Genomic DNA, 13,175 nt, shown 5'->3' on the forward strand with positions numbered 1-13,175 from the left:
TCCCCAGAGAGAAGAGGCAAGACATAACAGTAACTTTGGAAGTGGGATGTTGCTTGTTTGGGGGCAGTTCTAACGGAGCAAACCTTCAACATTCATTGTGATTCCCTCTCTCAATGTGCCTTTTCAGGGCTAAGCATGTTCTGCAGTCTTGGCAAGCCTTAAATTTTGAGCTCTTTTGCAAGAACATGGGGTAATGATAATCATCCTCCATTGTGATTAACCTACATCACAAGATTGTGATAGAATAAACGAAAATAAACCATAGCAGGGATAGGAAGATGGTTCAACAATTAGAAGAACTGTTCTTGCAGGAGACCTAGGTTTGGTTCCCAGTACCCAGAAGGTGGCTTACAACTATCTATACCATCAGTTTTAGAGGACTCAATGCTCTCCTCAGACCTTCAAGGACATCAAGGACATGTGATACACATGCATGCATACATACATACATACATACATACATACAGGAAAAATACTCATAATATAAAACAAGTCTTTAAAAGATTATATGAGACATAGGAGTGCACAGAGAAGTGCCAAATGCACGGAGAGCTGGACAGCGCGCCACACATGACATTGTTGGGAAAGAAAAACGTTTCATGTTTTTTGTTTCGGCTGAGATTGAAAGGCAAACCTTGAGAAAGAATGGAGAGAGGACAAAAGGATCAAAAACCTTCAGACTTAATTTGCATTTTCTTTGCAAACATTTAGAAAATATTCATGAGAAATGATGAGTGCTTAAAGGACGCTCCTGCCTTGCTACCTTCTCAAGAAAAGAAAAAAAAAAAACTTTAACCTTTTGAAATTAAATAAATACTTAAATGACTTCCTCCTTTGCTTTTCCTCTCTACAGTCCTTCCTGTATACTCCCCACCACCCATCTCAGCTTTATTCTCTCACAGATTTATGACCTCCTGCCTCTTTTTCTTTAATTGTTGTTCTTGTACATGTGTGTTCCTAATACATAAATACAATCTGCTTAGGAAAATTTTTAATTGGCATTTTTCTAGAAAATCACTATGAAACACTTAACAAATCAGCTAACTTATCTCTGGGAGTTTTCTCCTTGAGAAATGTTGTTGTAAAGAGAGATTTCATTTTGATTGTTTGGCCCCATTTCCCAAAAGCAGAAAGATAAAGGTCTTACACAGAGCTGAGTGGTCGACACAGAAAAGCACCACCATAGCTAACAACACAAAGAGAAGGATTCCCTGGCTTGATGGGAAAATCATTGCTTGACTACAGGCGGTTTTAATGTGGATCATGTAATGGTTAACACTGATTGTCAACCTTGATTGACAGGATCTAGAATCACCTAGGAGACAAACCCCCAGGCATGTCTGTGAAGACACTTCCAGATAGGGTTAACTAAGACAGGAAGACCCATCCTAAAAGTGGACAGCAGCACTCCATTGACTGGAGTCATGGCCTGAACGAAAAGGAGACCCTGAGCTAACAGAAGCATTAACTACTCTATGGTTACCGATTATGGACACTCTGTGACCAGATGCCTTAAGCTTCTGCCACCGTATTTTCACATCATGATAGATTACACCCTCCATTCATGAGCCAAAGTAATTTCTTCCTTTCTTAGGTTGCTTTGTCAGGCAATAGAAAAAGTAACATAGACAGGCTTGTAGCATATGAGAAATCAAAGGAGAAAAAAAAAATTTTAAGTTGGAAGTCTAAATTTTTAAGTAGTGTAACATGGAAATAGGTAAGATAGTCAAGATAATTCTGAAAATGAGAAAGAAGAAAGGACAAAGTTAGAACAAAAAGGGCAGACCACAAATTAATAACAAACTGAATATAAGTCAACAATGTGTGTGATTTTAGGGTAAATAAATAGGAGAGTATGTTGTATGCTTTTGGATTTGGGATACAACCTTAGGGAATGAACTTCACACATTCCCACTAAATTGTCAAGGGAGTGAAAAGACCATCCATGTTCTACAGCCAACGGGCATCCTACTTTATCAACATTTTTTATCTGCTCTTAAATAGCTTGTAACCAAGATACCGATATACAGCAAGAAATATATATTCAGCCCTCTAGGTACCTACCAGGCGTTCCTGAATTTTGTCCACAAGGATTGGATCACTCAGCAATAGGACAGTTTCACTGGATGAATCCCCAGATATCAAACGAAGTTTGGCTTCATTGACCACAGTAGAAAGTCCCACGGTGATAAATGATATTCCTGAAGTTCTAGCATCTTCAGAAATACCTTGGACATCTGGACTCTTGGGATGGTCAATTCCATCAGTCATCAGCAAAGCCACTTTCACACCATCTTTACGCCCTTCTCTTCTAAGGAGCCTTGTGGCATTGGAGATGGCATAATAAGAAAAGGTACCTTGCCCAATTAAATTTAAAGACTTGACTCTCTGCTTAAATGTCCGTAGATCCTTCCAAGAAGAAAAGGGTGGATCAATCTGGACGGAGCTGCTAAACTGAAGGGCTGCTAGCTTGATGTCATATTTTAATGAACGACCAGGAGTCAACTGGAAAATCTTCTCACTCAAGCTGTTCACGAAATTTTTCTGACTATCAAAGAGGACAATTTTAGAGCTTTCAGAACTATCCAAGATAAAGACAACATCTATGAAGCAAATGGCATCTGAAAGAGAACACAAAGGTTATGCAACCTAATTGTCCCTTCTCACACCCAACATCACATAATCAGAACCCTGAGATGATGTGCTGTTTGTTTGGTTTCTGAGAGACACTTTGAAAGATACATATTGCCTGCAAGATAAAGCTTTCTAAGTCTACAAAATATTGTTCTCTTATAAAATTTAAAGCAAGACCAAACAAAGTATCATAGTCTCAGCATTGTAATCCCACTTAAAGCATAAGAAAAGAAAGTGCAGCATATTTTTAAAATTAAACAAATGCTAGGCAAAGGTGTTGAAAGGTAAATAAAAAAAAATGTTCTGCCTAATACTTGAGTTATGTCATATTAGTACCTTAAAACCAAATGAGAAAATGTCTACACTCGTTGTCGGAATAACAACAGAAAAAGAAACTTAATTTGAAAATAAATTTGAACATGAATCCTAGATTGGTTTCTTAATAGCTGATTTGCCTGTGGACTTGAATGTGTCATTTAAGTTCTTTGAACCTGTTTATCTATAATGTGAGAGTAGTTATCTCTGTCCTCCCTATTTTACAAGTGGAGTTCAAATAAAATAATAAATGCACAATTGCTCTAAAATGCCTGAGGTGATCTAAATATGTAGGGCTTATTACTACCATGATATAATTTTATCAAGCAGAACATCACATGTATAGCTACATATGATTTGCTATTTAAACCAAATACTATTTTAAAATTTTATATTAGTACTTTCATAGGCTAAAACAAAAACTTTTTTTTAAACACTTTTTTTTTTTACCCTGGAAGTCATTTTTTCTTGCAAGTATGTTTGGCTTTGGTCCTTTCTTTCTTTGTCCATGCACTCCTTGACTCATAAAAGCTGGCAAAAGCAGGAGACAGAAGGCAACGTCTCTTTTCCTCATCATGGTAGGTGGTAAAAATTCATCTGCCTGGTAACACCTTGAAATGGAAATTTCAGTTATAAATACTTCCATAAAAAGTAATAGTTAACATTTTTCTTTTATTCAAAATAGATTTTTTTTCTCATTCCCTGATTATAGGTTCACCTCCCTCTGCTCCTTCCACCCCCTCCCCGTTTTCCCTCCCATCCAGATCCATACCCTTTCTGTCTCTCATTAGAAAACAAACAAGCTTCTAAGGGGTTGTGATATGATATGATATGATATGATATGATATGATATGACATATGATAAAAACTAAAACATTGAAATTGAACAAAACAGACAGAAAAGAGCTTAAGCGAAGACACTAGAAACAGAGCCACTCTTTTGAACACTCAGGAAACCCATAAAAAGACTAAACCGGAAGCCATTAGATATGATATGATATGATATGATATGATATGATACGATATAATATAATATATAAGCCATTACATATATGGGACTTATAAGATAAGAGAGAAAGAACAAACAAACAAATAATTTCAAGCTTGTAGAGTCAAAAGTTGTCATTTGGGACAAGAAAATGATTTAATGGGTTAAAGTACTTGCCATCAAACATGATGACCTGAGTTTGATTCTCCAGGACCCATGTAGTATAAGAAGAGAACTAGTTTCAGAAAGCTCTCCTCTGACCTTCACACACACACACACACACACACACACACTCATACTCACATTTCAAATAAAATACTCATACTAAGATTTATATCCTCCCGGTCCCACCCTCCCTCCTTCTTCTTTTCCATCCTCCTCCCCTAGTTCATGGAAAGGGAGAGCCCTCATCTGACCCTAGCCTATCAAGTCTCATCGGGACTGCCTGGATCCTCTTTCTCTGTGGCTTAGAAAGGTCACCTAGCAGGGGGAAGTGATCAAAGAGCAGGCAACAGAGTTCATGTCAGAGACAGCACCTGCTCCCCTTACTAGGAGACAAACAAAGTCATACTGAGATCTTTTAAAGTTTCTAACCTTAGAAAGTCATAGTGCCATGACCAAACATTTCTTAATAAATATTCACTTATATTCAATAGCTATATTTAAGCAGCACTAATTCTCATTATATTATGGAGAGCAGGAACTAATAAAATGCCATTGAGCAATGTCTCAGTCCCACACTATTTGGGGTCTATGGTTCCATCCCAGTCCCTGCTTTGTCATTTCCATATTCTTCAGAGTAAATTCAGATGACTACATGTTTGTTCCACTCATTTTCATTATAAATGATTCTTAGCAAGTACAGCTTTTCCTTGGATCATAAAGAAGCACTGCCTTTCAGTCTTAATACGATGCATACAGCATCAAGGAGTTTAAAACTCAAGTCAGAATAAAATTACTCCTCCGCTTCCCATAACTCCTTTCTCTTTTCTGCTCTTGCTTTGGAAAGTTTGACTTTATCAGATTCAAAAGTGGAACTTCATATATAGTGAATCAAAAGAATATGAGAACAAAACCCAATAAATTTGTTTAAAAGCAACTTCCAAAGAAAATGGGAAAAAACTTGAAGTCAATTGGCATACCTTTCAAATAACCCAGTGAAACTATTTTTTTTCAGGTAGATAAACAATGAAAACTCTAAGTATATATTAAAGTTCTCAGTCATCTGTGTCAGTTCAATATGCCTGGCTGCATACAAAGTGATGTTTAAATCCGTAGAATTCCCTGACAAAAAAAGACTGACATGTTGCTAGCTCAGGATTCCCAACGGAGCCAGAACAAAAGGTTTATTTAGAAGTAACAATGTATGTGGTTCGGAGTGCTTGTCTCCTTCAGCTGCATTAGCTCCAGGGGGTCAGGAAAAGGAATCGCGTCTTCCTCTTTTGGCACCTGGCCTTAAGAACATGTGAACTGGAAATTCGTGACCGTGATTTTTCCAGATTCTCAATAGAGGGTGGAAATACACGCAAAGGCAGTGGTGAGTGAGCTGGGAGACTGACTTAGAATCATACTTGCCAGATGGATAAACCCCCAAAGAAGCAAGGCTGTTAGTTCGGAGATAAAGCAACGGCTGGCCTCAGGCCACAGCCTCTTCCTCAAATAGCATGCAGCAGGAAGTTTATGAACAGAACTGCACTTCTGTATGAACAGACACCTGTGCTGGCCCATGTACGGAGTGCGACCGCCTAAATGTCAACCAAGCGAAGATACAAAGACAGTGGGTATTCAAAGCAAAACCAAAAACAAAACCCCCACTAGAACTGTGCTAAGGAAATGGACATAGCAACGGCATCTCTGTTTTAACCGAGGAGAAGAACACGGAGGAACTACAACTGTAACTCTGAAGCTTAGTGTAAAGATAGAGGCGTGTAGACACACACAGCTGCCACTGCATTTTGAGAGGGGCAGAGAACTCATTAGTGCTATACAGGTGTTTTCTCTTTGCTTGAATCCACGCCACGACCAACATCTCAGATGTTCCGGAAGTAAGAGACCGGGAGGAAGAGGAATGAGGATTTTGAAACTATTAGCTTCAAATGATGACTCCTCTTCCCTTAAAATGAAGAACCTGCACACACAGTTTTCTCGGCATGCAGTTCTGGATTCACAGTTAAACCCTCATGTGTATGGTAGTCATTAACAAAAATCAGTCGCTACAACAATCGTAACACCTTTGGGTTATGATTTCGTCTGTGGGCTCTTTGCTAGCCCCCTGGCAAGGCTTTCTGCTTCCCTGTGGGACCTGCACAGCATCCTCTTGAGTTTCTGTTTTTCGTTCTCTAGCTTTTCCTTTCTCTTACCTTTCCGAACTCCCTGCCTGTTAGTTTGACACTCTGAGGGCCCACCCACTTCTAGTTGCTTCTAGCATGTTGTATTGCTCTAGGTTTTAATAGTTCTTGCTTTTTAGAAAGATGTGCAAGTGAATGGAAGGGATGAAAAATGCAGTTAGTGAAGGGAAAGAAATATAAACCCCTATGTAATGCAGGCTAAGTTTTATTTTTAAAAAATTCTGCTCTTTTGCCAAATGCTATATTTTGAAATTTTGCCTAAAATTTATTTCAAGTGAAGATTGGGATCAATACATTCAAGAGACTTGTATTTTAAAATTTTCAGGAATAAAACAATTTTTCCTGTAGATTTTATAAATTTTCTTCAGTGTTTGCATTTTACTAGTTTCTGTATGAATACAAAATGATTGGATATTCTTTATTCAATTTTTTTAATTAGTCAAATACTGAAATATTCTAAAATTAATCTCAAAGTGTAGAAATCTATTTCAAATTTTTAAGAAGCTTCCCAAAAGGTATTAACATTATTGTCATACACTTTAGTAGACTGAAAATTCAGAATAAAATTTGAAAAACAAAACAAAAAAAACCTGAATTCCTTTAAAGTTAGTTTTAATTGTACATGTTTAGCAGTTAAGCTTGTTTATCTAACAACTGGTTGCAGGTCACAGCAGAGGGCAAAGTTGCCAATAAGCTTCCTTCACACGACAAGAACATTGTCCGTTTATCCTTGCAAGGTCCCTAACGTGTCCTAAGCTAAGTAGTTAAAACCAAGCAACTGTGTCTTACCTTAGGAAGTCTGTCAAGCAGGGTGGAGAGACCAGAGCAGTAGCTGCCCACAGCAAGGACTATCATAAATAGAGTTAGCTACTTGACATTGTTCTGTCCTCTGAGAAATAAGTGTCTTTTCCTTTGAATTTTTTGCCATCTCCTATTCTTGTTTACTAGAGTGGTCAGGCATTTGGCCAAGGTGCAAGATCTGGGTGGGATCAGTAAGCAACTTAAAGGAACAGCATCCCTTTAGAATAAGTCTGTGTTTTCCAGACTGCCGTTCTGAAAAAGAAAAAACTGAGCAGATTTCCTACATTTTAGACATTGATTGACAATTTGCCTTTGTTTATCATGCTATATCCTTCTTTTGATTTCTGTTTTTCTCTTTGCCTGGAACTTCCTCTCTGAGACACTGATTAGAATAGCACTTGCTTTTTTTTAATTTTTTTAATTTTAATTTTTTATATTAATAACAGTTTATTCACTTTGTATCCCAGCTGTAGCCCCTTCCCACATTCCTTCCCAATCCTACTCTCCCTCCCTCATCTCCTCCCATGCCCCTCTCCAAGTCCACTGATAGAGGAGGTCCTCCTGCCCTTCCATCTGACCCTAGCCTGTCAGGTCTTATCAGGACTGGCTGGATTGTCTTCCTCTGTGGCCTGGTAAGGCTCCTCCCTCAGGGGGAGGTGATCAAAGAGCCAGCCATTGAGTTCAAGTCAGAGACAGTCTCTGTTCCTCTTACTAGGAACCCACTTGGAGAATGAGCTGCCATGGGCTACATCTTTGCAGGGGTTCTAGGTTATCTCCATGCATGGTCCTTGGTTGGAGTATCAGTCTCAGAAAAGACCCCTGGGCCCAGATTTCTTGTTTCTGTTGCTCTCCTTATGTAGCTCCTGTCTCTTCCAGGTCTTTCTATCTCCCTCTTCTTTCATAGGATTCCCTGCACTCTGCCCGAAGTTTGGTTATAAGTCTCAGCATCTGCTTTGATACACTGCTGGGTAGAGTCTTTCAGAGGTCCTCTGTGGTAGGCTCCTGTACTGATTCCTGTTTTCTCCTTCTTCCAATGTCCGTCCTGTTTGCCTTTCTGAGTGAGTATTGATCATTTTACCCAGCGTCCTCCTTCTTGCTTAGCTTCTTTAGGTGTACAGATTTTAGTATGTTTATCCTATATTATATGTCTAATATCCATTTATAAGTGAGTATATACCCTGACTGTCTTTCTGCTTCTGGGATAACTCACTCAGGATGATCTTTTCTAGATCCCACCATTTGCCTGCAAATTTCATGATTTCCTCATTTTTAATTGCCGAGTAGTATTCCATTGTGTAAATGTACCACAATTTCTGTATCCATTCTTCAGGTGAAGAATATCTGGGTTGTTTCCAGTTCTGGCTATTATGAATAAAGCTGCTACAAACATGCTTGAGCAAAATAATGAAAAAAAAAAGAAGAAGAAGAAAGAAAGAAAGAAAGAAAGAAAGAAAGACAGAAAGAAAGAAAAAGAAAGAAAGAAAACAGGAGCTCCACAAGGAGACAAACAGAGCCAAAAACTGTGGTCTCATGGGGTCCTGCAGAGACTGATGAATCAACCAAGTACCATGCATGAAGAGGACATAGAACCCTGCTCAGATGTAGCCCATTGGCAGCTCAGTCTCCATGTGGGTTCCCTAGTAAGGGGAGCAGGGGCTGTCTCCAACATGGACTCAATGGCCTGCTCTTTGACCATCCCCTCCTTGGGGGAAAGTGCAGCCTTGCCAGGCCACAGAGGAAGAGAATGCAGCCAGTCCTGGTGAGACCCAATAAGCTAGGGTCAGATAGTAGAGGAGGAGGAACTCCCCTATCAGTGGACTAGGGAAGGGGCATAGGGGAAGAAGAGGGAGGAAGGGTGGGACTGGAAGGAGATGAGGGAGGGAGCTACAGCTGGGATACAAAATGAATACATTGTAATAAATAATGAATCAATATAAAAATTCCTGAATAAAAGAATAACACCTGTGGGGGCATATAAATCACATCAGACTCAGTTTCAAAACAATTTTTTAAGAAAATGAATAAATTAATAATTCTTGAAGTTGAATGATGAGGATGTAGAAATTAGTTATTCTAGTCTTTCTACTTCTGATTCTAGGAAAATTTTTATAATATAAAGTTAAAGTAATATATAGTCTTAGCTGTATTCCGGTTCTGTCCTTAATGTCTATGAGGGCCTTGCTCTCCCATCTAGAAAAAGAAGCAGAGATTTATTTGTTAAGATGTTTTTCTAACTGTAACTGTAACCACAGGAAAACCAAAATAAGGTTTCCAGCTCTGCTTGCTTTTAGCTGGTTTTAACAATCAGGAAGTTTGGAGACACAGAGCTGAGGACTGTTGTTGGTCTCTGGATGACTGAAGGTGCTGGAGGGGACAACACCAGAGGTGTTGCCACTGATTAAAGCCACTTAGCAGGTTGTCGATTTCCTATGAAAAGCTGCATTTCAACTACCTTTTCTAGTGACCATTGCCTTTCCACCTCACCAGGGGACCATTCTTTCCCTGTTCTCAGATTAAAGATACCTTTTAGAGCCCAGAATGACACACATATTTAATCCTAGCACTCTGGAGGCAGAGGGATCTGTGAGGTTGAGGCCAGCCTGGTCCACTGAGTGCATTCGAGGACAGCCAAGTATAAACAGAAACCCTGCCTTGAAAAACAAAACCAAAAGGTACCTTTTAGATGACTAAGTTCAGTATTACCTGTGGCTAACAAGAACTGAAAAGCCATGGGCTGTTCTCCCCCGACCCTCCCACCCCAAGACAGGGTCTCATTTTGTAGCTCTGGTTATCCTGAAACTCACTATGGAGATGGAGCTGGCTCCAAACTCAGAGATCTGCCTGCTCCTGCCTCCTTACTGCTGGGATTAAAAGTATGCGCCAGATATATTTGGTACTTGTAGGGGAGGAGCAGTCCTGTTAGGCCACAGAGGAGGACTTTGCAGCCAGCCTTGAAGATACCTGATAAAACAGGGTCAAATGAAAGGGGAGGAGGTCCTCCCCTATCAGTGGACTTGGAAAGGGGCACGGAGTAGACCAGGGAGGGAGTTGGGGAGGGGGAGAGAATGAGGGAGTGGGATACAGCTGGGACACAGAGTTAACAAATTGTAACTAAAAAGAAAAATTAAAATTAAAAAAAAAAAAGAAAAAAATAAATACAGGAGAAAAAAGAAAAAAAAAGTGTGTGCCACTATACCCAGCTGGCACAACACTTCCTAATAACTAACTTTTCTTCACAATTAAAGAAGCCAGGGCATCTAGTGACCCCACCAGGACACAGCAGTCTGTGCATTAGTAAAGCAGATTGCTTAAATTTGTAACCGTCCTGATACCCACCTGTCTAATATACCTCCCTAAAATTTCTATCTGAGCCTTGCACTCTCAGGCCCTAAGCAAAATGGATTTTTGCTAGTGATAGCCCCATCTCTGGATTGCTGGCTTTCCTAATAGAACTCTTTCCTTGCCCAAGAGAAGCCTTCAAGTCAGTGGCCTTCCCAAATGGCTGACAAAGAACTTGGGTTTGTTCTTACAGTTTTATAGTGATCAATATTCTGAGATGTCTTTCCTAGACATCTTCGAAGATCTTTGAAGCTGTCCCCCTGTCTTTTTTTTCTTATTTTCTGACTCAGTCCATGGTGAATTAACCTTATAGCTCCATAAATGATAGATTCCTCTGAGAGCCATAACAGCATGATTTCAGAGGAAGGGGATGCGTATGTATATGCCTATGTATATTGTTATAATTACTTAAAATTAGCTTTCTTATTGATTTTATTTATTATTTGTATGTGTGTCTATGCATGATGGGTGGTGTGTGTGCCTCAGTATATGTGTGAAGGTCAGAAAATAATGTACAATGTGTTCTCTCTTACCTTTACATGGGTTCTCAGGGTAAAACTCAGGTGTCAGGATTAGGCTTCAAAGGCTCTTTACCTTCTGAGCCACATTGCATTAGAAAAGCAGGCCCCATAATTACTTTCCTTGGAATGGCATTTTAACATAATTGATCTCCTTATTACAACCATACTAACCTGTTTCAGGATCACCGAGCAGGTGTCAGTCATGGTACTGAGTGCTTCGCACACATTCTAAAGTCATGGAAGCGGAGAGTGGTCGGTGAGGTAGTGGTTAGCAGGGAGTCTCAAGAGCCAGTGCGGGGAGAAGGAAGAGAGTTTACCTGTTTATAAATGACAACAGAGTCACCTTTGTGGTGACAGAAAGGTGACGATCAATGTCAATACCTTCCCTGTGACACTGTAGGTGATTCAGCTGATTCTGGGAGGTTAAGAACATATTGCATTGTTCTGCATTATTATTATTATTATTATTATTATTATTATTATTATTATTATTATTATCATTACCACTACTACTTTAGAATTGCCTGTGAATCTGCAATTACGTTTCTTGTTAAAAAAAAAATAATTTTAGATGAACAGGAAGTAATGTCCTCTAAGAAAATAAAGAGGATTGGGGAGACGGCTCAGTGAGTAAAGAAAGTGTGGATCTGAAGTCCATCCCCTCGGGCCTATGTAAAAGACACATCATCCCATGCCTGTACAATCAGCGCTGGACCGGTGGAAGCAGGAGGATTCTTAGGACTCACTAGCCAGCTAATGTGGTCAATCAGGAAGCTCCAGGTTTAGAGAGTCCTTGCTTCAAAAGCTAACATAGAACACGATTGAGAAAGTCATCCAACACAGACCCTTGGCCTCCATATGCATGGCTGCCTGCATGTGCTGTGAATATGTACATATATGTATATGCAAGAAAACAGGAGAAAAACAATTCAAGTTTGTAGACATTGAGACAAAAAATTTCAGTAACCTTCCTACTATCATACTAAATTTAGAGAATGTCACAACAGTGGCTGGGGGGGGGTGGATTAAAGTACTTGTTGCATAAGCAAGAAGACGTGAGTTCAAATCCTGACCACACATGTGAAAAAACCAGCCATGTAAACCCAGCACATTGGGGAGCAAAGACAGAGGGTCACTGGGTGGTGACAGTGCAGGAGCCCAGCATCCTCTTCCAGATTTCACACTCATGTACTGGCACATTCACCACGCATAAACTACCCCCATCCTTCATTCACATAAAACACACACACACACACACACACACACACACACACACACACCCTACATACATAAACATGCCCACAACACACATATAACACATACATTGCTTCATACTTTATACACATATACCATACACACATACACAATGCATACATACACAAACACACACCACATGCATATCACATGTATGTGCATGAATCATACACATGTGTATGTATACTGTACATATATCACACATGTAAACCACATATTTATATCACATAATCACTTCTAACAGCTATCCCATCAAATGAAGCTTCCATGTGAATTTTAGTGTTTTCATCGCCACATGCTCACAAAGCAGCTTTTTAAGAAATCCACCTCCCCCCCCAAAAAAAAAAAGAAAAAAGAGATTCCCTGGGGCTTTTAAGTAACTGTGCAATCTTCGAGTAAAACCAAGTGTTTTCTTACTTTTCTGTGGATGCTAGCCAGGCTTTTCACCTTTACGTGACATACAGAAGACAAGGCATAGGAAATGGCACTTCAGAGGAAGTCAGGTTGCTGCCTCACGTACCTCAGAAAATTAATCTGTGTGAAGTAATAAAAACATATAAAAAACTGCTCACAAATCAGCTGACAGCTGTACCAAAAGGATATGTCTGGGGAAGACTGCGGCATGGCACGGATGTTGCACAAACTCCTCTCGGTTTGAGCTGCCCTCTGTGCTGCTGAGCCAGTGTGTGAAGGACCACCAGCAGCTGTGACTGAGAAGGAACAAGGCAGCGAGCTTCCTAAGCATTTTAGAAACGTGGCTGTTAGAAGTCCCTTGCTCATCTTTGCCAGTATGAAACTTGGTGTGGCCAAACTTCTAACAACTGATCCAAAGCTCTGAAGCTTCCAGGACTCATTACACTTCTTGGCCCCGAAAACATAGCTTGGACATTTTCTCATGCCCTTCTGCAGTAAGTTGGAGGAAATCAAGAAAATATTGGTCCTATTCATTGGCAAAGAGAAAAATTAAAATCCTTC

At 39.7% G+C, this 13,175-nt stretch overlaps 1 protein-coding gene across 1 annotated transcript in view; it reads right to left on the reverse strand.

Annotated features, from left to right (window-relative positions):
• The window catches only part of Col28a1 (collagen type XXVIII alpha 1 chain), a 152,703-nt gene extending 139,951 nt beyond the window's left edge, over positions 1-12,752 (reverse strand). Inside the window, exons 1-4 of the mRNA XM_021647616.2 lie at positions 12,618-12,752; positions 11,118-11,263; positions 3,400-3,560; positions 2,065-2,621 (exon numbers count right to left, since the gene is read on the reverse strand). Of these exons, the coding sequence (XP_021503291.1) occupies positions 2,065-2,621; positions 3,400-3,526 (684 nt within the window). The 5' untranslated portion in view covers positions 3,527-3,560; positions 11,118-11,263; positions 12,618-12,752. The remainder of the gene's footprint in view (positions 1-2,064; positions 2,622-3,399; positions 3,561-11,117; positions 11,264-12,617) is intronic.
• Between the last annotated feature and the right edge of the window lie 423 nt (positions 12,753-13,175).

Source organism: Meriones unguiculatus, chromosome 21 (genome assembly GCF_030254825.1).
Source record: "Meriones unguiculatus strain TT.TT164.6M chromosome 21, Bangor_MerUng_6.1, whole genome shotgun sequence".
In the NCBI taxonomy this organism is placed as follows: domain Eukaryota; kingdom Metazoa; phylum Chordata; class Mammalia; order Rodentia; family Muridae; genus Meriones; species Meriones unguiculatus.